The sequence below is a fragment of the Stigmatopora argus genome, chromosome 17 (genome assembly GCF_051989625.1).
Source record: "Stigmatopora argus isolate UIUO_Sarg chromosome 17, RoL_Sarg_1.0, whole genome shotgun sequence".
NCBI classification, from domain to species: Eukaryota; Metazoa; Chordata; class Actinopteri; order Syngnathiformes; family Syngnathidae; genus Stigmatopora; species Stigmatopora argus.
In genome coordinates this window covers 9,280,363-9,303,279 of record NC_135403.1, presented here as the reverse complement: position 1 = coordinate 9,303,279, position 22,917 = coordinate 9,280,363, and the positions used below count along the sequence as shown (strand labels likewise).

The window sequence follows — 22,917 nt, the reverse complement described above, 5'->3', positions numbered from 1 at the left end:
ACACACACGCTCACGCACACATGCACGCACGCGGACACAAAGACGAGTGGGGCGTTGAAAACACGCCGTGTCAATTAGACACGGCAATCTTTTGCCCCTTTGAAAACGTCTCTTAATTCGAAATGTACGTAAGAATGATGGCCTAGAACTCAAAGACTAATTCCTCGCTTTACGACGGACAAAGATTCGCTGGGGAAGCCGTGCGAAAACACTTTTCAAATGGATATTAACCATTGCGAAAAAAGTCTTTGAGACGGATGTTCGTAAAACGAGGACTGACTGAAATGGCCTTTTTGAGCCATGCAAGTCAGCTTGGTCGTAAAACTCGTAACCGGAGTTTGATCCAGTTCAAAACCACATCATAAATTGAAGACCCCCAGAATTATGACTATGTGTTTTCAAATAGCAACTGAAAGCCTTACTTATCACCATACTACCATATTTCAATGTTTTTCCCTGTAAAAAATGTATTTTAGAATCATGTCCTATTTGCAGCTGCCGAGATGCTTATAATCTAAACAGCAGGGACGGGAGGCCTTTTCTCTATCAGGGGGTCTTTTTTTATTGTTATGTATTACAAGCCCCTCGAGGGTCATAATGGATTTGGGATAAAATATGTCAAAAAAAATCTAATCTATGTGAAGCCATAGAAAGTTCTTAATTTTGCTCCTATATTTCCAATGAATGTTTTGATTAATTTTAGCCGCAAATAATGAATTGGTGTGCAGGTGTATACTTAATGAAGTGTCTATTGTTCATTTGTGTCTCATTTGAGTGTAAAATATATTTTCTTTGGCAAAATAATAGAGGCGCTGATCCCACTTCCGGAAACTGTCGCTGGCATTATTGAACAAAAGGTCTTTTAAAAAGGGGGGATTAGCAGGCAAGGAGTTGAAAAAAAGAAAATAAAGCAAAATACCAAAGACCCCCCCTCACACACTCACACAAATTCTTTCCTTGCAGACTCGTGCACGCCCATCACCACCATCACCACCGTGTCTCCTCCACCATCAGCACCTCGAGCAGGTCAGTAATTAGCAGTACGATGACAAGAGAAACAGGTGCATTGTACCCTAACCGGAAATGCTGTCTTAACAATAGCTTTACCATTTTCAATGTTTTATAATAAAATGTAGGAATTTGAATAGAACATTGGATTTGATCGGACAAGTACGTTAAGCCCTTCTTATAACCGTCAGAATTAAAATTAACTCCAAACCTTAAGTTATTTCTAATATATAGATTTATACATTCATTAATTTAGATGTTTCATCTTATTCAAGTATTGAATTAAATTGAATTTGACTTAACTGTAATTAATGAGTGCTGGATTAAAAAAAAAAAGAGCCTATGTTCCTAAAGTGAATACACACATTGACACATTTAGGATATTTATACCACTTATACATGTAAATAAATCATTTGTTTTAATCTGATTGATAATTTTACATGGAATAAAGTCTTCAAGTACTTCACTGTTACACTGAAAATGCAAGCTGGAAAGTATTTGACTCCAAAAAATGTAAGGTTACAATCCACACAATTACAAAACTAAAACTAATACATTTCCTTAAAAATGTGATCTCTTTTCAAGTATCCTTTATTGTAAAACTAATGGTGAGCAGCTCCCTTACTTAAAAAAAAATCACCTCCATCACCATCAATGTTAGCAAATAAGATATTTACCATATGATATCCTTGCAAGAGGGAAAGGAGAGCCACAGTTACGCTTAAAGAAACAATGCGCACAGGCATGCAGGCGCTGCTGTCAACCACAGCTCACAGTTGCTCACACAAAGGCACAAAATAAAACTCATGTCAAAGGTCACGTAAGAACACTATCCATACGTTTTATCAAATGTTAAAATGTCTCCTATGTCAACCTACCTGTAATACTACTGTCCAATGTTTGCAACTTCAAATGTGCTTCAGACAGTCGTAAGTGGAGGAACGTCAGGAGAAGGAAAGCGTCAAAGCAGCATGCCACCTTGTCAGAATGTGCCACATAGTTCACACCTGCAGGCTGAATGGGGAGACCCCCTTTCAGGGCGCGATCCGCCTGTGCCCCCCCACCACTGGAAATCTGCGCAGCTGCCGTTCCTTTGCTCCCATTTTTAGATCCCGGTAAGGACCACACTGGACACAACAGAACACGTAAGGTTAGGATAAAAATATTACAGCACAATATGTGTAGTCTTCAATCAGTATTTTCAAAATCAAAACTATTTTTCAATGTTTCCCCCTTACATTTTAGCTCTTAAATCATGTTTGAGTAAATATAATTCAAGTTAAAATGTGTTTGGGCATGATCAAATTTAAAAATAGTTTTGATTGCATTCATTTCAATTGGTGTGATGAACGAATCAGTGGTCATAAAATTATGAATGTGAATTTGCATAATCAGACACTTGTAAAAATTGCTATTACATGTAATTTATTTGTATTTTGTACTCTGGATTATAACATAGCATAATCAAAATTCATGTTTATATATTTTTTAAACATTCAAACAAACTATTTGGCTATCCAGAGTAAAACCCCGTGCTCATCTGGATTTTTAAATGATATGTACCATATGAAAATGTATTTTTCTTGCAATTTAAACTGGTTTGAAGGCATTTAAATAGTAAAAACGTTATCTGGAAGTGCAAAACTAAAGCCGGACGAACTCCTTAGTGTGACCTACCATGGCAACCAAATAAAAGACAAGAATGGAAGGAAGAGAGGATGAAGAAGAGTCCCAGCCATGCAGCCAAAGCCATAAACGCCTAAGTGCTCCCGATAAAAAGAGACAGCGTATCATCATATATCAACATAAGCCATGAGCATTATGGCATATGAATCACAGCTTTATGTGCACTATTTCACACGTCACATTCTAAGGAAAAAAAGACACACACACACTTTACATGAATGCATCTACTTTGGAGATCATTTCTTTACCTCCCGCAGGAAAAAACATTAGACATGTGTACATGCGCTTTTTTAATATTCGCCATAAATTGCTAGGCAAATGAAAGGGCGGCCAGGGCGGCCTAATGAAGACGCGCGTGACGGCGTCTTTTAATACGCTCTATTAACTATTATTATAGTGGTGTCAGGACACCGCTGGCTGCCCGTTACCACACGCCGATCACCTGCTCGGAGGTGGGCCCTCCGTGGGATGCAAATGGGGGCCATCCATAACGTCACCAGACGCTTCAAAAAAAAAAAAAAAAGGAAAATCCAATGGCATTTTGCGTTTGGTGGTGTAACAGCCACATTTACCACACCGTTTTAAAGCAGTGTAGCATGACATTCTTTAAAAAAAAAGTGTGAAGCTACTTATTTTTAAAAAATTACAATTCCATTATGTATATGTGAAGGCGTGTACCAAATGTGCATGTAAATATACATTTTACATCATTGTTAGAAGTATATGTATATATGTTGATGGGTTTTTGCTTTATGAAAAGGGGCTTTTTTTGTTTAAGAATTAATAAGCCTGACTAGACATGGTTTAAATGTTCAAAAATGACATTAAGCCATTAAGTAAGGTAAGTTTCTTTTTTTGAAAAAAAAAAGATCATGTGTTGGAAGGCGATTTTTTGTGCACAAAAAAGTTATAGATTTTGTATAGTAAGGCTTTTATCTACTCCCAAAATGGCCATGTATAGTGAGGCTATTTTTCATTTTTTTTAAATCCCAACAGGGCCTTTTGCATAAAAGAGATCATGTATAATAAGACTTCTTTTTCCAGGAAAAAAGCCACGTTCACAAACACACCGGAACAAGAATTGATCCCAGGCTTGCCCTCGCCGATCAGGTTGAGTTAACCACTACACCATCAGGTAAGGTTGATAGGTGCTTATTTCTTCAAAACAAATGACAATTTGTATTCAGGCTATTTTCATGAAATTAAATGACCATGTATAGTAAGGCTTTTCTTTCCTGTGGGAAAAAAAGACCATGTATAGTAAGGGTATTTTTCATTAAGATCAGTCCATGCAGTCAGTGGTGGACAGTCGGGGCCTAAAATGCCTTCTCTGCTGGCCTAAAAAAATATCTGAATCACAGACTAATGTTAATCATATTTTGTCCATGAATACTTATGAAATAATTCCAAATTGTCTGTCAGCTTCCTTTCATTGCTTTCCCCCTGGTTGCGTTGCTTCCAGATGTGTGTTTTCATATTTAAGCAGTTAACCAATCACATTTCAGCCATTATTTGTTGCCAGGGTCAGAAATCTACCTGGAGGGCTTCACAATCAGTTCTGGCGCATAAAATAAGCGTCGATAAAACTGTTGGTTTGACCAATCAGATTTCGAGTGGGCGGCACCATGGCCTCCTTCCGGCGTAGGTACACGTCATCGCATTCACAAACTACTATTGGACGAGCCAGAGCTACCAAACTATCTGTTGCGAGCTGCAGAAGCAAATATACGTATTCTAAATAATATTTTAATTGTATGAGGTTACTATTGATGCTTTTTATATGTGTCGCAGCTGTAGCTGCAGTAAAGGTTTTATAGCCGTAAATAGTTATTGCGGGTTGGGTTGATTCAGACAGCAATACTGAAGGAATAGATGTGAAATGCACAAAAAAATAGACGCCAGAAAATAATGTTTTATGCTTTTATTTTATCCTTTATATTAGTCTAATACACGTTATTATGAAAACAATATGTTTTTTTGTGTTTCTATTTTCAATGGGCGTGGCCGAGTTCAGCGTTCAATTGACGGCAGCCATTATTTAAAATGGCGGATGAGGCACTAGTCGGTACGGCTGTGGTCTGCAGAGCAGCTTAGAAGTGACGATTTCCCGAAGAAAGACCTGCTAAGGTGATTCCAGGACAATGCTGAGCATTCGGTACGTTGTCATTTGGGTATTTCGAAGCCCCAATTCTCATTTTAAGCGTGCTTTTTGATGGAAGCATACTTGGTTGGCGTGCTGTGGCCCCACGTGGATGCAGACATCAAAATGTTTGCAAACCATTTGGCTACATCGCGTTACCTATAGCTCTTTATGTTAAAAAGAAATCATTCTGTTGTGTGTTTCAGTTCCTCAACGAGTACGGACTGCTGGGAAACATCGAGAATGTGGCCAGAAGGATCAGCTTGTCGACGCCGTAACGACCTGTTTGTCAGCTAAGTGAGTGGGTTTGTTCAAATACTAGTTTCACTTTTCTCTCTCCGTGTAATAATTAAATGCCAGCGTCTTCACGGCTTTGCTCAATGAGCTCGTTTTTCATTGATACATTCCAATTTTGAATCAAAACTAACTGATCAGGCGTTGATAACTCGCCCACATAAGTGCATGTGTAAGAAATAAACAGTACACTTACTATGAAGACCCGAATAATAGTAGGCACGCGATAATTAGTGTCTAAACAGATTCGATGCATAGAATTAAAGCTATGATGGAATATTTATTATAAAATCATAACAAGGACAATCATTATTTTAATCAGTTTACTAGTAGCATGAAACAAAATATGTTTAAATTCCACAATTAGCTACAAATTAAAGTCATGATGATCGATTACTTACTTAGTGTACTTCAAATTTACCAATTGTTCTTCACTATTCTGACCCTGCAGTCACATTTTGAAAAGACCTAACCGGATGCAGAAGCCCGTTAGCACGGTAACTTTGCAAGACTGACAGCGGTAGCTGCCTATACGTTGGTAAAAACAGCTCATGTGCTTTACACGTAGAACGTTAATGACATAGAACAATGTTGCTGCTGCACGGACTTAATTGAGGCAAAAATTACTAATCGTAGGCATACGATTATTTGGGTCTTCATAGTATAGAATATATACCAGAGGTTCTTAACCTTGTTGGCGCTACCGAACCCTACTTTAGTGTGATTGTTTTTCAAATTAAAGATATATAATTTCCTCGTAGCACTGCATGTTGTTGGAAACCTACACCAAACCTACGTTAAAAGCCATTATTTATATACCTTTACCCTGGTCTTGAACCTTTTAATTGTAGTTTTAACAAAACCCAAGTGAACCATTTATTCAACAATAGCACAGGGGTCATTTTCAATTCTAGTCTAAACATATGGTAAAATATTTTTTTTCCCCCTCAGTGTAAGAAGAGCAAAATGTAAGCAAAGATGACTGATCTTTATTTTTAAAAATCAATGGATTTAAAATGAAAAACCAAGTGCATCCAAATGGTTTAAATGAGCAATTAATTAATCATGCTGTGGTATTTAAAGCTGTCAAACTTGAATTAAGATCCAAGTGTTTCAGGTTATATTATGTCCATGTGTACTAAACTGACTTTTGTATCTTGCTTCTCTTCAGGGTCCAGCCAGGTTTACCAAATACATGCTGACATGGTGAAGGCTGCAGTCTTTGGCACCAACATTCCCTCACACACCAAAATCAAATGTTGATCATTTGAGTCAGATGTGGTGAGATGTATGGAAAACATACTGGACCCCCCTGTCCAGTATGTGTTCCACATCTGACTCAAATGATTAACATTTGATTTTGGCGTGTGGAAGAAATGGAAAATAGACTGAAGTTGCTGATCCTTGTTATAGAGACTCTTATTTTTGAGTCTTTCTGCAGTGGTGAAAAACCAAGCCATCAGAATGGTATGTCTAATATTTCCATTGATCTTGAGTAGGAACTGATTATTTTTTTAATTGCTTGACTTGCTGTATGGGACCTTTTAAAAAATGCTGGAGGGCCCACCTTAATTTTTTTTGGTCAAATTTTGACTTGTTGTAAGGGACCCTTTTAATTCTTTTTTATTTGTCTTTCAGAATTTCAAGACGCTGGAGAGATTTTTCGTCCATTTACCTTTGGACGAACGCACTGCTCTTTTTAAAATGCTGGAGGGCCCACCAGAACCTATCTCGAGAGCCCCAATTGTGAGTATGGGACCCTTTTAATTTTTTGGGTCAAATTTTATTGACTTACACTAGCACAGATTATTTTTATAATTGCTGGATGCTGTGTATGGGACTCTTTTAATTTTTTATTTGTCTTTCAGAATTCCAAGACGCTGGAGAGATTTTTCGTCCATTTACCTTTGGACGAACGCACTGCTCTTTTTAAAATGCTGGAGGGCCCACCAGAACCTATCTCGAGAGCCCCAATTGTGAGTATGGGACCCTTTTAATTTTTTGGGTCAAATTTTATTGACTTACACTAGCACAGATTATTTTTATAATTGCTGGATGCTGTGTATGGGACTCTTTTAATTTTTTATTTGTCTTTCAGAATTCCAAGACGCTGGAGAGATTTTTCGTCCATTTACCTTTGGACGAACGCACTGCTCTTTTTAAAATGCTGGAGGGCCTACCCGAACCTATCTCGAGAGCCCTGTTTTTTGTGGAAAAATAAAAGTTTTTAAATTGTATACATGTTTTATCCTTCATTTACCTAGCAAAAGAATGCAAGAAACATTACTAGTTAAAACTTTTATTAACAGGAAAACACTTAGAAGTTGTCATCAGATTGAAGTGTTGATTATGCTGTCATTTCTCCACCTGCAGACATGAAAACATTTTTAAAGAACAATAAAACACCTAGAAAAAAAGGACTTAGAATGAAAATGAGAAAACAAAACACTTAGAAAAATTGGACTTAGAATAAAAATGAGAAAATAAAACACTTAGAAGAATTGGACTTAGAATAAAAATGAGAAAACAAAACACTTAGAAGAATTGGACTTAGAATAAAAATGAGAAAACAAAACACTTAGAAGAATTGGACTTAGAATAAAAATGAGAAAACAAAACACTTAGAAGAATTGGACTTAGAATAAAAATGAGAAAACAAAACACTTAGAAGAATTGGACTTAGAATAAAAATGAGAAAACAAAACACTTAGAAAAATTGGACTTAGAATAAAAATGAGAAAATAAAACACTTAGAAGAATTGGACTTAGAATAAAAATGAGAAAACAAAACACTTAGAAAAATTGGACTGAAAAGAATTGGACTTCAGAAAAAAACATGTAAATATTTTTAAATTGCTACTCTAACATTAAAGGTTTAACTAAAATAATGTTCTTACCTTGAACGTATGGTGCCCCAGAAAACTGGGGGGGTGGGTGTAACAACTCAGTGAAATGTTACACAAGATTATAATGTCTTAAGCTTTTATTTTACAAATGCATTCTCCAAAGTGCAGAGATGGGGGAACTTGCAAGGAAGATCACTTGGACACAGGCCTGTGTGTGCAAAAAAAGCAAAAGTTATCACATATAGAGAGGCAGGTATATATTTTTTAAACTAGTCTTACCGTGATTTGGCACAGTTTCCTGTGACTGTTCTGGGCACGCAGGAAGAGCTGCATCATGCTGCAAAAAAGAAGCAACAGTTATCATATATAGAGACTCAACAGATAGGCTTAGGTGTTTTTTGGAACTAGATTTAATCAAGCTATTTGGGAGCTGCCCAACAATTATTACAGGAAAGAGAAATCTTACAAGATATAGACTGAAAATAAGTTAGAGTACTTCGTGCTATTTTCCCCTTTTCAGACACGGCGATTAAACATACAGCGAGTAGAACGCTGGCTTAATATTTTTTTGTATAAATTGTTGTTGTGAAAACAGAAGCGTTACAATTGTAAACGGGTGTTTAACAATCACCGTGAAAACTATCATTACATAAAACACACCAGGAACTAAGTCATTTTTGAGTGAGCCTTTACCCAGCAAACTGTCCGTTGATGTCTCGGCTTTGTTTGATTCAATTAAAAAGACACACGACTACACGAATCAATAATGGAGAGAAAACGGGCAACATACTTTTAAAATCAAATAGTAAGCTTCGTCGTGACACTAATGCTAAGCTAGCTAGCTGGTCACATGTGGCACACAGCCAGTGGGGAAACGGAGCTCAAACTTAAATTATCGACGGTGTGCTCATCCTGGCATTAAACTAACAGATTTGTTAGCGTTTTGGCTCCATTGATTCCTAAAAAAAATCTCCCGGTAGCGTGATAAAAATGCACTTAGGGCAGTAAATTGTTCGACGCCTTACCTCGCGGTGCTCGTCGTCCGTCGCAAAGACGCTGTTCCAGAAGACGAGGCACTGCGCATGTGCTGAATTTAGACGTTGGCGTCGATAGTAGGCGTAACCACGCCCATATTGCCCCGCCATATTGAATGTGGAAAAGATGGGGGCTTGTAAGTAAACAGAATGGTGTTTATTTGACGAAGCGTATCAAGATTGTCACATTCATATTTGATATTTACCTCCCCGCTTTGCGCCATCGTCCGATGCAAATGACGCGGAATGATCAGCAGCATGGCGCTTTATGACGTGTCAATCACGCTGAAACAAAAGGAGGCTATGGAAAAAGTAAGGGTGAGGCAGGGGGAGGGAGTGAGCAGTCAGGAAGTGTCACTTTGATGAGCAAAGCATATGGACGTCCCCCGGTGGAGGGTCACTGCCTCTTAATCATGCCCCCAGTTACACATACATAATCACAAACATCATCATAATAATGGACGACATGCAAGGGTCTACTTTTTACAGTGGAGGAAATGCAGAGCAAGATTAAGTACCACCACCAGCCACAGACACTCACCTGGGTCTTTCCCACCTTACGTTTTCATAACAGTTGTCACCATCTAAACAAAAACAATAAAATATAAATTAGTATTATTTACTACTGATACAAAATATATATATACATACATCTTCATATGTTATTTTTTGTATCAGTATTTAGTATCAGGTGTTGTTGTTGCTGCCATAAAACAAGTATTTTATCAAGTTGAAGTTCATGATTTTCTCTTGTTGAAATGTTTTTTAAATATTTTTTTGATTGATACATTTTCTTAGACCCCCCAAAATATAACTTGACTAGCCCTGCGATTGGCTGAACAGTTATTCAGAATGTCCTCCACCTGGTGCCCACAGTGAGAATAAGCACTGTGTAAAATGAATGAATGTCACTAATTCTCTCAAAGTTAATTACATATTTAATGCCAGCACAAACCATTTCTCCCTCCCCAAACAAAGCAGTTTACATTAATAGTTAAACATGAGTTTGGAGCATACCTTTGCGTGTTCCCCCAACTGCTCCATTGCATGATTTCTTTTGAAAAAAAATAAAAAAAATGTTGGGACTTTGGAGTAAGTTGTCTAGGTTATATAAAGCAATATACTATCAGGAGAGCGTTTACATTTGAACCTGAGCATCATTTAATTTATAAGCGTGTGGCTTCGAAATCAAACCCGACTCAGGTCTTGTCTAATTCCTGACCGGCGTCATTAAATTGACGCCCCAAATCAATTGTTTCCTGCACACAGCCAGGGTCCGCGGGTGCAAGCGGCGAGAGGCCCATTTGAGCGTGCCGGCAAGCAGGAAGCATCGCCTACCTGCCACTCATTAAAGCCACGACGAGTCAATAGAGTGTGTGTGTGTGTGGGGGGGGGGAAGGCTTAGACCCCCTCGTTATACCTGCCGCGCAATTAACACTACTTATTCTCCTTAACAAATAATCAACCGGCGGTGCTAATCATACAAATGCTTTAGTTGCTTTGTCGTTCTAGTCAAGGCTTTTCCGCTGATGTTACGATGCAGGAATATGAAATAGTTTGTGTGTGTGGAGGGGGTCTTGATGGGGTCTTGCTCAAGAAAACGTCGCGTTGAGGTGAATGGAAAAGGAGCACACTTGAAGTGAAAGAGGACTTGACCTTTGCCTTAATGTGTCCAAACCGAAGCCCCCCGCTCTTTACTCCACAATGTCCCTCCCCCCTAGTGACAATTGTCTCTTTTGTAAAGAAACGCGCGCCGCCGTCACGCGTCCTTTTAAGCTTCTCTTGCGCGTTAGTCAACTTTTTCTCTATTAAAACTAAAAGGTCCATTAAATCCGATTAAATGTGGCGAGGAGGGGGAAAAAAAGCTTGAATGGACATTTTTGGGTGAGTCTAGACTAATTGTGTCCATGAAATTGACTTTGGACAGGATGTTCTTAGAGCAAGGGTAGGGAACCTATGGCTCGGGAGCCATATGTGGCTCTTTCTATGGGTACATATGGCTCTCCACTAACCTGTGTGGTAAAATATGGAAATCATTGGCGAGAGAGATGAGTCCCGAACGCACTAACAAGAGCGTCACTGCGGCGTCAACACTACCTGTACCCCTATTTTAATCATAATTTTGTTTTCTATTACTCTTCTGCATGCATATCATTGATACTGATTTTGTAAGCCACCACATAACAATGTTGTCAAAAGAAATCAGAGACTTTTTGTACGTTAAGTGATGAAATGACCCAAAAAATAAAAATTACACTCATATATTTTTACTTTTCAATTCCGAGAATGGCTCTCAAGAAATAACCTTAGAAAAAATTAATTGTTTATGGCTCTCTCTGAAATTTGCAAGTGTGATGAATAGGATTGACTGATATGTTTTTGTTCTTATGACAGACAGAATGATGGCGTTGGGTTTCCACCAACAATTGTGTCATTTTCTGGCATCTCTAAACCCTCTAAAAAGGGAGAATATGAACTGCCAGTGACCAATAATGTCAGTGAATGAACAAAGTTCTTCAATTTGAGTCTTATTTTTTTTCTTTGGTTTATCTAAATTGCGTCGTCTTCCAAGGACAGTTATCTATTAGACCAGCATCCTTTTTTTTCCAAATAGTTCTATGTACTGCATATAAAACTGTCAAATAAAAGAGGGAAATGAATTTGTGAATAAAATCGCACCACACTGAGCAGCAATAGGACTACGACTCCAGATAATAAAAGTCTCAACACGTTTTAAAAGTAACCATTCTAGCGGTGAGCAAGCTTTCCAAGAATTGATCTACGATGCAGTCTTTTCAGTTTATTAGACATGTTTACAGCTGTAAACAACTGTAAACTCAGGCGCTTCTCATTGCGGTATCTCGGCGTGGATCTTCGCAAATTACAATCTCACTATTTTCATTTTCAAGCTAGTTCACTGACCATTATGGGTTTTTCTTTCTGGTCTAAGAGAAGGGTGCCAACAATTTTGCTTGTGTTGTGTACACATAAAGGAAAGTGGGAAACATTTGTGTTGTGGGGCTGCTTTGCCACATGAAGCAACAATGAACTTGTCTGGAGTCTGAAGAAGGCACCCACTGAGTTAAAGTTTACTTTTTTACCGCCTGGTGAATGTTGCGCTTTTGAGGGGAAGGATAGCCGAAACTAAAGCTTCCCCCACCCCTCACTCCCAAATCTCGCTCCCTCCCTGCCCTTCTTTGCCAGTCTTTCGTCCTAACATTGTTGCTTTCATTTGGCGGATCAAAGCCGGTGAAAATTGGTGCCGCCGTGATGAACATTGTGGGCATGACAGGGCAACAAAGCAGTGCGCTCCGTCAGACACGACACGCCGTAGAAAGGCTGAGAAAAGGCTAAAGGTGTTGATTTAATACCTCGACTTCGGCAATGGCAGGATCATGCGACGAGTGAGAAGAGGTCAAAATGATGCTGAACACTAAGGATGATTGCCCTTAAAATAAAGAGAGAGAGAGAGAGAGAGAGAGAGGGAAAATCCTACAATTACATGAGAATAAACTTAAAAAATATATATATAACAAACAACAAACAACAACAATTCCTCCAAAAATCATGTCCCCAAAAATGAAATAGTTAGCACTTATAATAAATAGTAAACTCAACCCCCCAAAATAAAATAAAAAACAAAACAATGCTTTGAGATGTCAAATGATAGTGTAATCAATATAATAGGAAAAATATTTACAAAAACAATTCCCCCCCCCCCAAAATAAAAAATAAACAAGCAACAAAAATCCCCCCCAAAATCATGTCCCCCAAAAATGAAATAGATAGCACTTATAATAAATAGTAAACTGAACCCCCAAAATAAAATAAAAAACAAAACAATGGTTTTTAAGATGTCAAATGATAGTTAGTACAATTAATATAATGGAAAAAATATTTACATAAGCAATTCCATTGATCAATGTTCAACATAACTTGTTATCGCTGTTGACATTAAAAGGTAGGTTAAACCTTTAACTGGTTGTAGGTTAATCAATAAAAAAGTAAAAACATAGTTATAAACTGAAATATCCCCAAATAAATATATATTCTAAAAGAACAAAATGAATGACAAATCAGAAAAAAATACACAATCAACAGAACAGAACTAACAAATGACATGAAAGACAAAAAAGGGCAATACGTGAATGAATTCACCAATATCTAAGTAAATTAAAAAAAAGACAGACAAAGCACAAAAATCAAATGACACGTGCATTCCAAGAGTCAAATACACAAGTAGAAGGAAACGAAATAACACATAAAAGGAATAACGTAGCTGGATAAACAATGATAAAACATGTGCATGAATAGTCAAATGGACTCGTCTCAGGACTGTTGTGGCTCCAACAAAAGCTTCAGAGGTTACTGGAGCGCTTGGATAAATATTTGTATTCATTGGAGAAATGAGGATATGAACATGACACATCAACCTCCCCGCCCCCACAAAGCTCCCCAAGCGTGAATGCCAGCATTGTCTGCGGCTTTCGGATTGTGATTCACCATATCATAACCCCTGCGAAGCAAAAAACATCAATATCCCCGTGGAAAAGATGGGTTTCTATGGAAAACCCAAGAATTCTCCAGCATGGCGGGCAGAAAAAAAGAGGGGAGACTGCAAATGAAAGGGATCAAAGAGAGTCCACCCGGGGACGAGAGGGGGGGGGGGAAAGTGGAGAAAAGATGGACCACTCTCACTCTTGAATGTTAGCAAAAGGTTTGTGTTAGAAAAAAAAATGGTGCCACCATGACACATTTATTCCAAAACAACAGTCTATGTACCACCATCTCCATTCCCTCATTTTTTTTTACACCAATTTATTTTAATTTCTATATCACATGTGTCAAAGTGGCGGCCCGGGGGCCAAATATGGCCCACCGCATCATTTTGTGTGGCCCGGGAAAGTAAATCATGAGTGCCGACTTTCTGTTTTAGGATCAAATTAAAATGAAGAGTATAGATGTATATTAAATTTCCTGATTTTCCCCTTTATAAATCAATAATTGTAATTTTTTAATAATTTTTTTCTGTGTTTTTAGTTCAAAAATAATTTTGTAAAATCTAAAAATATATAAAAAACCTAAAATAAAGATTGTTTTAGATAAATAAAAAACTGAATATTCAGGGATTTAAATCCAGTTCTTTTAATCAATTTATATTTAAAAAAAAAATCTAAATTTTATATTTAAAATTGTCCGGCCCACATGAAATCACGTTGATGTTAAACCGGCCTGCGAACCAACCCGAGTCTGACACCCCTGATCTATAGTATACATATTATAATTGTCTATAATAATCCATAACCTGGAAATAAACCCAATTTGATCCATGCCCAAACCATTCATATTTTACCTTGTGTTTCACTCAATGTACATAAACAGTGATTTTCTCCATCATGATGTATTGGCTGGAAAAAAAAACTCCCATGATGCATCATAGACTCAAATAAAATGGTTGCCTGTAAACAAACTTGTCGCCAGCTGACGTCTCAATCGTAGCCCCTCCCTTTACGGGAACTCGTTCCGTCCAGGTAGCGCATCTGCATGGAAACAAGGCTAAAATCAACAAGGACTAACAGGAGACTGGTCCCTTTGTTGCAGCTCAGACAGCTGGCCAGCCCTCTATTATTTCCCCACAGACTGACCGCATCCGTCCTTTAGACCCCCGCCGCCTCCTCTTCCACTCCTCCTCGCCGAGCACAAAAAGAGAAGAGGGCTGTTCTGCACACTCGGGCCTCTCCGGGCATTCCTCACGCTTCCCTGTTGAAAAGAGTGGGAGTGCTGGAGGACACGGCCCGAGCCGTGGCAGCACAAAGGTTTCTCGACCGGCGCCGTGAAAGACATGAAGGGGCGGCCGGGTGTTTTTTGGGGGGGGGCAGCGGAAGTGGTGTTATGCTTGAGTTGTCCTCTAACTAGCCATTGAGCCATTCACTTCACTTTACTCTCAATGAGGGCGTCTTCATTGAAACACCACCATTGACACATCTCACTCACTCTGCACAAACTGTAGTTTGGTCATCAGAAACAGCATAATAGACTTCAAACCTATCTGACACCCCTGATCTATATTATATATATTATAATTGTCTATAATAATCCATTAGCTGGAAATAAACGCAAATTGATACATGCCCAAACCATTCATATTTTACCTTGTGTTTCAATGTACATAAACAGTGGTTTTCTCCATCATGATGTATTGGCTGGAAAAAAAAAAACTCCCATGATGCATCCATGATGCACATGTCACAAATTCACATTCTGAATTTAGGGTTTACCTGTGTTATGGTGGGATCAGAGCCAATCAGGGTCAGTCTTAGAGTAATTGTATGGTTAATAACCAATAAAAAAACAACATTAAGTATCTAAAACTGGAAAATGCATAGCCAAAAATCATAAAACTGTTTAATAATCATGGGAAGTGACGACTGACTTAGATATTTTGATTACTGTGACCTGTGATGATTGGGCCTTCAATTTAAGGCATTGTACTTCAGCACTCATAGTCTGTAGTAAAATCCGAATGAAAACAGTCAGATTTTTGGAACCAGTCCTATTTTTCCCTAATGGAAAAGATAACCTCAGTTTTTGAGTATCATGGTACAAGTGTGGCCTAACTCAAGTTAAGGCTGAGCCACAAATTCCATTATTATGACAGAAATGTATAAAATATCTGTCAGTATAAAGCAATACAGTTCGACACTATTGCAAAATACAATGACGTTAGTATTGCTAATAGAATACTTCTCTGACAGATTCAATTAAAAGTGATTTTTGTTTGAGTCATGCTTTTTGTGGCTTAGTCATTGTAAATAACAACAGTATTTGGCACGTGTGGGGGGCAAGTCGTCGGTTTGCGGACATGTGGACCCCAGCGCTGTTTCAAAATGGCCTCGTGATTTACACCCATCACGCTTATAAAGGGCCCAGGCAGTGTTGACAGCGCCAGTTGACAGCTTCATGCTCGCACTGTTTTAATGGCGGGCACGTAGCGTGCAGGGCCGCTATCACGCCGAGCAGCTGGCTCGGCCACCACGCGTACAGCACTTTATTTATATTTTAACAGCCTAACTGCTACATTCCATTCCTCTGTTACCTTTACGGTGACATGTCACTTCAGCAGGGGGAAAATACAAGCGGCATGGGATTGCAAAATCTCCTCTTTTGAAGGCACATTCCACAGCTTCAGGTGGTCAACATTTGTGGAGGCCACGGAGATAACGCTTGAGCCAAAAAGTGTCCCGTTGCTTGGGATTTTTCTGTCTTAGCCTACTTCTTTGGATGGGTAATCAACAAGGCTCGTCTACTGTTTGGCCATGAAGAGAAAACAGCGCAAAAATTTTGACATGTTTGCACAAATGAAGCAAGTGCATGTATCCTAAGATATTTAACAAATATAAAATAAAGAGTCATGTTTTAATAATTACCTGTGTCTGAAAAAACACGGGGAGTCTGTTGGTTTTTCTTGTGTATGAGGTTCGATCGCCTGGTTACTTTGGATTTCCTGGGATGGTACATAAAGAAACACAAATATTTAACCATATTATCTGCAATTCATCAATATTACTTGGTCATTTTTTAAGAAAAAAAAACCTTACTATACTTGGTCATTTTTTAAAGAAAAAATCCTTAGTCAGTTATTAAAGAAAAAAGGTCTCACTATACTTAGTCATTTTTTTAACAAAAAAAGCCTTACTATACATGGTTGTTTTTTGATGAAAAAAAGCCTTACTATACAAGGGTCATTTTTTCAAAAGAAAAAAAGCCTTACTATACATGGTCATTTTTAAGAAAAAAAAAGCCTTACTGTACTTTGTCATTTTTAAAGAAAAGAAGCCTTACCATATGTATGCTTAGTCATTTTTTTTTCAGAAAAAACGTCTTACTATACTTGGTCTTTTTTAAGAAAAAAAGCCTTACTATACATGGTCATTTTTTCTAAAGAAAAAAGGCCTTACTATACATGGTCATTTATAAGAAAAAAAAGCCTTACTGTACTTTGCCATTTTTTAAGAAAAGAAGCCTTACCATATGTATACTTAGACTTTTTTTTTCAGAAAAAAAGTCTTACTATACTTGGTCTTTTTTAAGAAAAAAAGCCTTACTATATATACATGGTCATTTAAAAAAGCCTTACTATACATGGTAATTTTTAAGAAAAAAGCCTTACTGTACTTTGTCATTTTTAAAGAAAAGAAGCCTTACCATATGTATACTTAGTCTTTTTTTTTTCAGAAAAAAAGCCTTACTATACTTGGTCATTTTTTAAAGAAAAAAAGCCTTACTATACATGGTCATTTTTTTAAAGAAAAGAGCCTGTTATTCTTATCTGTTATTCTTGACTGGAAAATTCTACCGAATGACTAAATTAGGACAACACAGAAGCAAAGCGCATACATCTTATTGAGTGTTTTCAAAGTACATTGACTCAGTGAGTTGTCAGCGGATGTGTGGGAGTCATGTGGAACACATGGTCCCCACAAACACAAGTGTCCTCTTCAAGCCCGCCTGCTACACGCATGGCCGCTGCGCGATGGCCCTTACACTTCGCACATGTAGGTAAACAATCCTGCCTTGTCTGCAGCCGGGCCCTCGCCTTTCTACATGGCTGCAGAACATGTGTTGTGGCCAGAGAAGCAGCAAAGGTCGGGCCGGTAAGCTATGCTTTGAAATCTTCAAAGCGGCTGGATGGGACTGTAGCTTTTAAGTTTTATGGCAGGTGTAAGCAGGGGTTGCTGACCAACCCAGGGTGGTCTGCAACCCGGGCCGCGGGAGGCTGCCGTCAGCGACCAGCGTGCCATAACGGAGGGCCTGACCGTCGGGGGTAGCAAAGAGTGGACCTGACCAGAAGGCCTCCTGTGCAGCGGGGGCCACATTTGGAGCCTTGGATGTGAGCAGGGAGCAGACCGGACACTTCAAGGGTCTCTGGTTTCAGAGGACCCCAGCAGGGAACGTCTGTGGTCAGCTTCAGGATAGAGATACATTGGGCTAGAGGATGGCCGGACGGACGGAGGCCTGATGACCACGGTGCGGAGTGACCGTGCTCTCAACGGCCCCCAACGGAGCACAAGCAGACCTTATAGCAAGTTCAAAGGATGTGCTGGGGTCATTTGCTGCATTTCATTTGTCTCGTCATCTTCAATGTGTGGCATTTCAAAGGTGTCTCACTGTGCTTTAACCACTACATTACCTCCAACGACTTGACCTCGTCCAACAGGTTGCAAAGCAATGATCTGAATAATTGATTAAAATCTGAGAACTTCTCGAAGCGAACTCACCCCGATCTGGTCAGAACCTCGTCAAGGGTGATAATCCTAATTGTTAAATCTCTCTTGCGGTGGTCAACCGCGATTCTGTCCGAAACTTGGACTCAGTCAATTATAAATGTTGGTCATTTACTGCTTAGAGCAGGTGAGCTTTGGTATGATTGAGGGACTTTATATTTCAATAGGGTGCCAGTATTTTGGAGTTTAAATGGGCTTAATGGTTAACTAATGTCTTGCCACAATTTGGAGCTGCAAAAGTGTGGACTTTGCTTGCTTTTCTTCAGGTAAACAACCAACTTCTTCAGGCATTCCGAAAGCCTGCTTCTCTAAGATTCTGACTGTCCACCTAATGGTGGCTATACTTCCATCTGGTCCAATAACAATGGGAATAGCAACGTGTTACAAAAACAAATGGATGGAGGGTTTCCTCCGTGACTGTATCATTACCTGGCATCTATGTCGCTCAACAAAGCTCCAAATTCCCACCGTCAGGTGCACTCTAAGCGCACCATGGCGTGAACATTCAAAATGGAAACAAAATTGTCATAATAGCTCCTCTGGCGACAGAGTCGTCTAAATGGATCATCTCCTCAGCGTCACAATATCCATAATTATGCGTGACGAGCCCTCGGAAGATGCGGCGCCTTCCGCTTGATGATCCCAGAATGACAGCTCCCGTGACAGGCCGCTGAGCATAGGAGGGAAGCCATTACTGGCGTAGGGTGAAGCAGGTGTGTGCATCCCAGATGGCTGGTGGGTGGGGAACGGGGTGGTCTTAATGACACAACGGCAAAAGTTAGCTTATGCCAGCCATTCCAAATTTACCAAGCGGATTACCATGTGTCAAATGACAATGAAGCTGTGAAACAAAGTGCACGCTTACATTTTCATCCTGCACACAAGCACTAACAAACGTGAAAGCAGTCCGCATAAGTCACCATTACAAATAGAATGGCTGGCAGCCCTCTTCCTGCCTCTCTATTAAATCAGCCTCGTTTAAATGAGAGTATTTTGCACCGCGGAGGCAAAAAATTATCCCACTAGAATGTTTAACTTCTCTCCGTGTTACTGTTACGTCGAGCTCCTGGCGAGGCATGATTAAAAGTGCATTACCTGGGCCGGGCGATTCCCTGAATGAGCTATGCTAAATTGCTCCTTTTCTCTACCTGGTGATTAATTGAACTTGCAGGGCCACATTTCAGCACACTTTGTTTTTCAGTCCGCACTCATCCGCCGTTTATTCCAGACACATTTCCAACGTCTCTCCGGGAGTCCAATTAAGGATTTACATTGTGACAGAATTTTTCACTTTAATTACCATACGTTGAGTGGGCCTTTGACGAATTCCCTTATTTATCAAACAACACCGAGGAACGGAATTCATCAAGCAAATGTAATTGCGTCGGCTTTTGTCTCAAGAAAGCATTTTGATGATGATGAACAACTGAGTGTTGTCCTCACCGGTAAAATTGACTGATGTTTGTTGCTTACTTGTGAATGCTTTTCCGCTTGATGTAGTCGAGACGTAAATTGGAACCAACAAGTGATGCGATCTTGGGTCCTGCATCTCATAATTATATTATGCTACATATATACATATATTATGCTATATATATATATACACCTATACATAGACAGACAGACATAGACAGACAGACACATAGACATAGACATATATATATATATATATATATATATATATATATATATAGATACAATTTTTGTGCCTCTTATTTAAGACTAATCTCCTAATATTTGGATCATTTAAATAATGACATAATGTTTTTGTTGTTCTTTAAAGCACTGTGGGATTGCTAAAATAAAAAATAAAAACTGACTTATAAGGTGGTAGGGGCAGGCCAGAAAGTGGTGACAACAAACAATTCATACTCTAAACCAATCTGAAACTTCAAAAAGCCTGTAACTCAGAGATTCAAAACTTACTTCTTCTCATCTTGAACCAATGTTTTAAACACTTATTTCCAAACATTTCATCTTTAAGTGTCCAGCATACAACATCCAAACCACACACCATTTGAATGTACTGTTTTGCTTGATCCAACTGCCATAGTCGTAATTCCATGCATCTTCAAATCGACATTTCCTTCACCTCTTCTCCACGGAGCCAATGGAAGGCCGCTGGCCCTGAATAAATGCAATTTTTTTCCACTTCTCGTGGCTCTGCGGGCTGACAGTTACACCACGACACAGGCAGACACTCGGTGAATAATCATCTCATTTCTAGAAAAGACTTGAATAAATAAAACGGGAAAGCACAGCGACCCTCCCCCTGGTAGCGAGGCCGCCGGTAGTTTGGAGCTATCTGCAGCATTTCCGCTTAATGCCCAATTTTCTGATGCCACATCCTTGGCATGACCCTGCAAATATCCTCTAGGCCTCTTCATTAGTCCAGCTACGACTCCCCACTTAATTTGTCCCGGCAGGACATTTTTTTTCCCTTCCAAGTGGGAATCACATGGGTGAAACCTGAAAGCATCACAGGGGCGCATTTGATGTGTTTATGTAGCGAACAAATGTAACACAAATCTTTCCCTTTCCTTACTGGCTCGTTTTATGACTCCGATCTCGTCATGGACTGATGCATTTTTTTTTTTACCACTTGCTGCTCTCCAATTGACCTACCAGTGGAGCTTACGACAACGATGGGCGACCCCCAGAAGGTTCGCATGGGGGTTAACCACGCAAGTGTAGACTAAGCTGCTGTGTTTCGTTTTTTCATTGCCACGTGATGTCTCGTAATATAACCGTCCACACTTGAAAGATTTCAGATATTACAACTTTTACTGGTCTTGATTATATACTTCACTTACCTAACCAGCTAAGAAAAAAAAAACATACAATGTGAAACGTATCAGGCAATCTTTGCAATCAAACGGTTATTGTAACCTTCAATGACAGTTTTGCACGTCTCAGCAGGTGTTTTGGCCTATTCTTTATGGAACAAAAAATGTCCCAGTTTTCTCAGGTTGGAAATTGGCTCTGCTTCTGCTGATGTTCAATACAATCTAGAACAGGGTCACGTCAGAATACTCCTATATTTTACATTCTGCTATTCTTCAGTGTTTGTAGCTCTTTTTGTGTCATCAATCTGTTGTTAGACCCGAAAGTGAGTTCAAGCTTTGGATCCAATATTTTCTAGAATTAACTCCATGTTTCAAATTCGGCACAGTCTACTTTTACTTGGCATGCTTCATTTTTCCATTTGTGAAGCTTGAGTTTTGTGCCGCACTAAAATGTTCTACTTTGAGGATGGGTAGGTTTCAATAAATTGGTGGACAGAAGAATATCGTATTTTTTCAGACCATAATTTGCACCTGGGCAGCCCAGTGGAGAGTGGTTACCCGTGTCGGCCTCCCAGTTCTGATATCCAGGGTTCCATTCCAGCTATCCAAAAAACTAGCCACAACATAACTCAGAGTAAAAATTATATATATATACATACATATATACATATACATACACATGTACATGTACATATACACACACACATATACATATATACATATATATATACATATATACATATATATATATATATATATATATATATATATATATATATATATATATATATATATATATATATATATATATACATATACACACACAAACACATATATATATATATATATATATACACACATATACACATACACACATACACATGTAACACATACACATGTAACACATACACACACATACACATGTAACACACACACACATACACACACACATACACATGTAACACACACATACACATGTAACACATACACATACACACACACATTCACATGTAACACACACATACACATGTAACACACACATACACATACACATGCAACACACACACACATACACACACACGTTCACATGTAACACACACACACACATACACATGTAACACACACACACAAATATATACTATGTTGCACATATAAGGCATATAAGACGCAGGCTCAGCCAATCTACAAAATTAGTATGAATTATAGTTCAGATATTACGCTAGTCAGATTGACCATTAATAGGTCAAATATGTTGTGAGACAGAAACACCCAAGGGTGATGCAAAGGGCAATATGTAGGCATTAATCAACAAATGACTTTCATAAATGTTGAAAGACTTTCTGTAGACTCCACGACCAATAGTCAAGTGTAACTACTACTCGGCAGCGTCCAGCGAAAACCATCCAGTCTTAAAAGCAAGATGCTCTCTCCTCCGAGTGGACGTCGCGTGTCGTTATGAGAAGCGCCCCCACCACACGCCCACCTCCCTTCCTCACATTCACAGCATCCCACCTTGCAGGTTGCCGTCTGCCATGTAATTAGCACGGTTTCCACGGCGACCGGGGCAAGGTAATGGAAAGATAATGAGGGAACATACAAACCAGGTGGAGGATGTGGCTGTTAAAAAAAAAACGGTAATGAGGCGTTGGCGCTTGACCTTAAGATTGGTTCAGGAGAGGCGTTGGTGTTAAAGATGTTCGGTGGGAGGGGGAAAGTTCATTTACTTTTTTCCTTTTTTCTTACCACTAGGGATTATTCCCTTTGTAGTTGGGCCGAGTTGTGTGACTTTCTGTACTCATTTCACTGATGTTTTCTTTTTGTCCGATATAAAAGTCGAT

The 22,917-nt window shown here is 39.0% G+C and overlaps 1 protein-coding gene and 1 long non-coding RNA gene across 9 annotated transcripts in view; one reads left to right on the top strand and one right to left on the bottom strand.

Moving 5' to 3' along the window:
- Positions 1 to 918: 918 nt before the first annotated feature.
- Positions 919 to 7,366, top strand: LOC144092157 (uncharacterized). The gene is made up of 9 exons (XR_013305987.1): positions 919 to 1,026; positions 1,933 to 2,124; positions 3,740 to 3,830; positions 4,710 to 4,850; positions 5,042 to 5,132; positions 6,301 to 6,596; positions 6,768 to 6,875; positions 6,998 to 7,105; positions 7,228 to 7,366. It is a non-coding gene; the product is annotated as an uncharacterized LOC144092157 (long non-coding RNA).
- A 46-nt stretch (positions 7,367 to 7,412) lies between these two features.
- LOC144092156 (uncharacterized) overlaps positions 7,413 to 22,917 on the bottom strand; it is a 119,811-nt gene continuing 104,306 nt past the window's right edge. For 2 of the 8 annotated variants that reach the window (XM_077624951.1, XM_077624953.1), the window contains 10 exons: positions 16,437 to 16,513; positions 14,655 to 14,769; positions 14,363 to 14,549; positions 12,381 to 12,457; positions 9,551 to 9,593; positions 9,216 to 9,310; positions 9,001 to 9,143; positions 8,255 to 8,312; positions 8,027 to 8,183; positions 7,413 to 7,496 (listed from right to left, as the gene is read on the bottom strand). Coding sequence is in view for 1 of the 8 variants with exons in the window: in XM_077624953.1 (XP_077481079.1) it covers positions 14,444 to 14,549; positions 14,655 to 14,769; positions 16,437 to 16,513 (298 nt within the window). In the remaining 7 variants the exon portion in view is untranslated. Of the gene's footprint in view, positions 7,497 to 8,026; positions 8,184 to 8,254; positions 8,313 to 9,000; positions 9,144 to 9,215; positions 9,311 to 9,550; positions 9,594 to 12,380; positions 12,458 to 14,362; positions 14,550 to 14,654; positions 16,514 to 22,917 lie in introns of all 8 variants that reach the window. The other 6 variants (XM_077624950.1, XM_077624949.1, XM_077624947.1 and 3 more) reach the window with 6 other exon arrangements.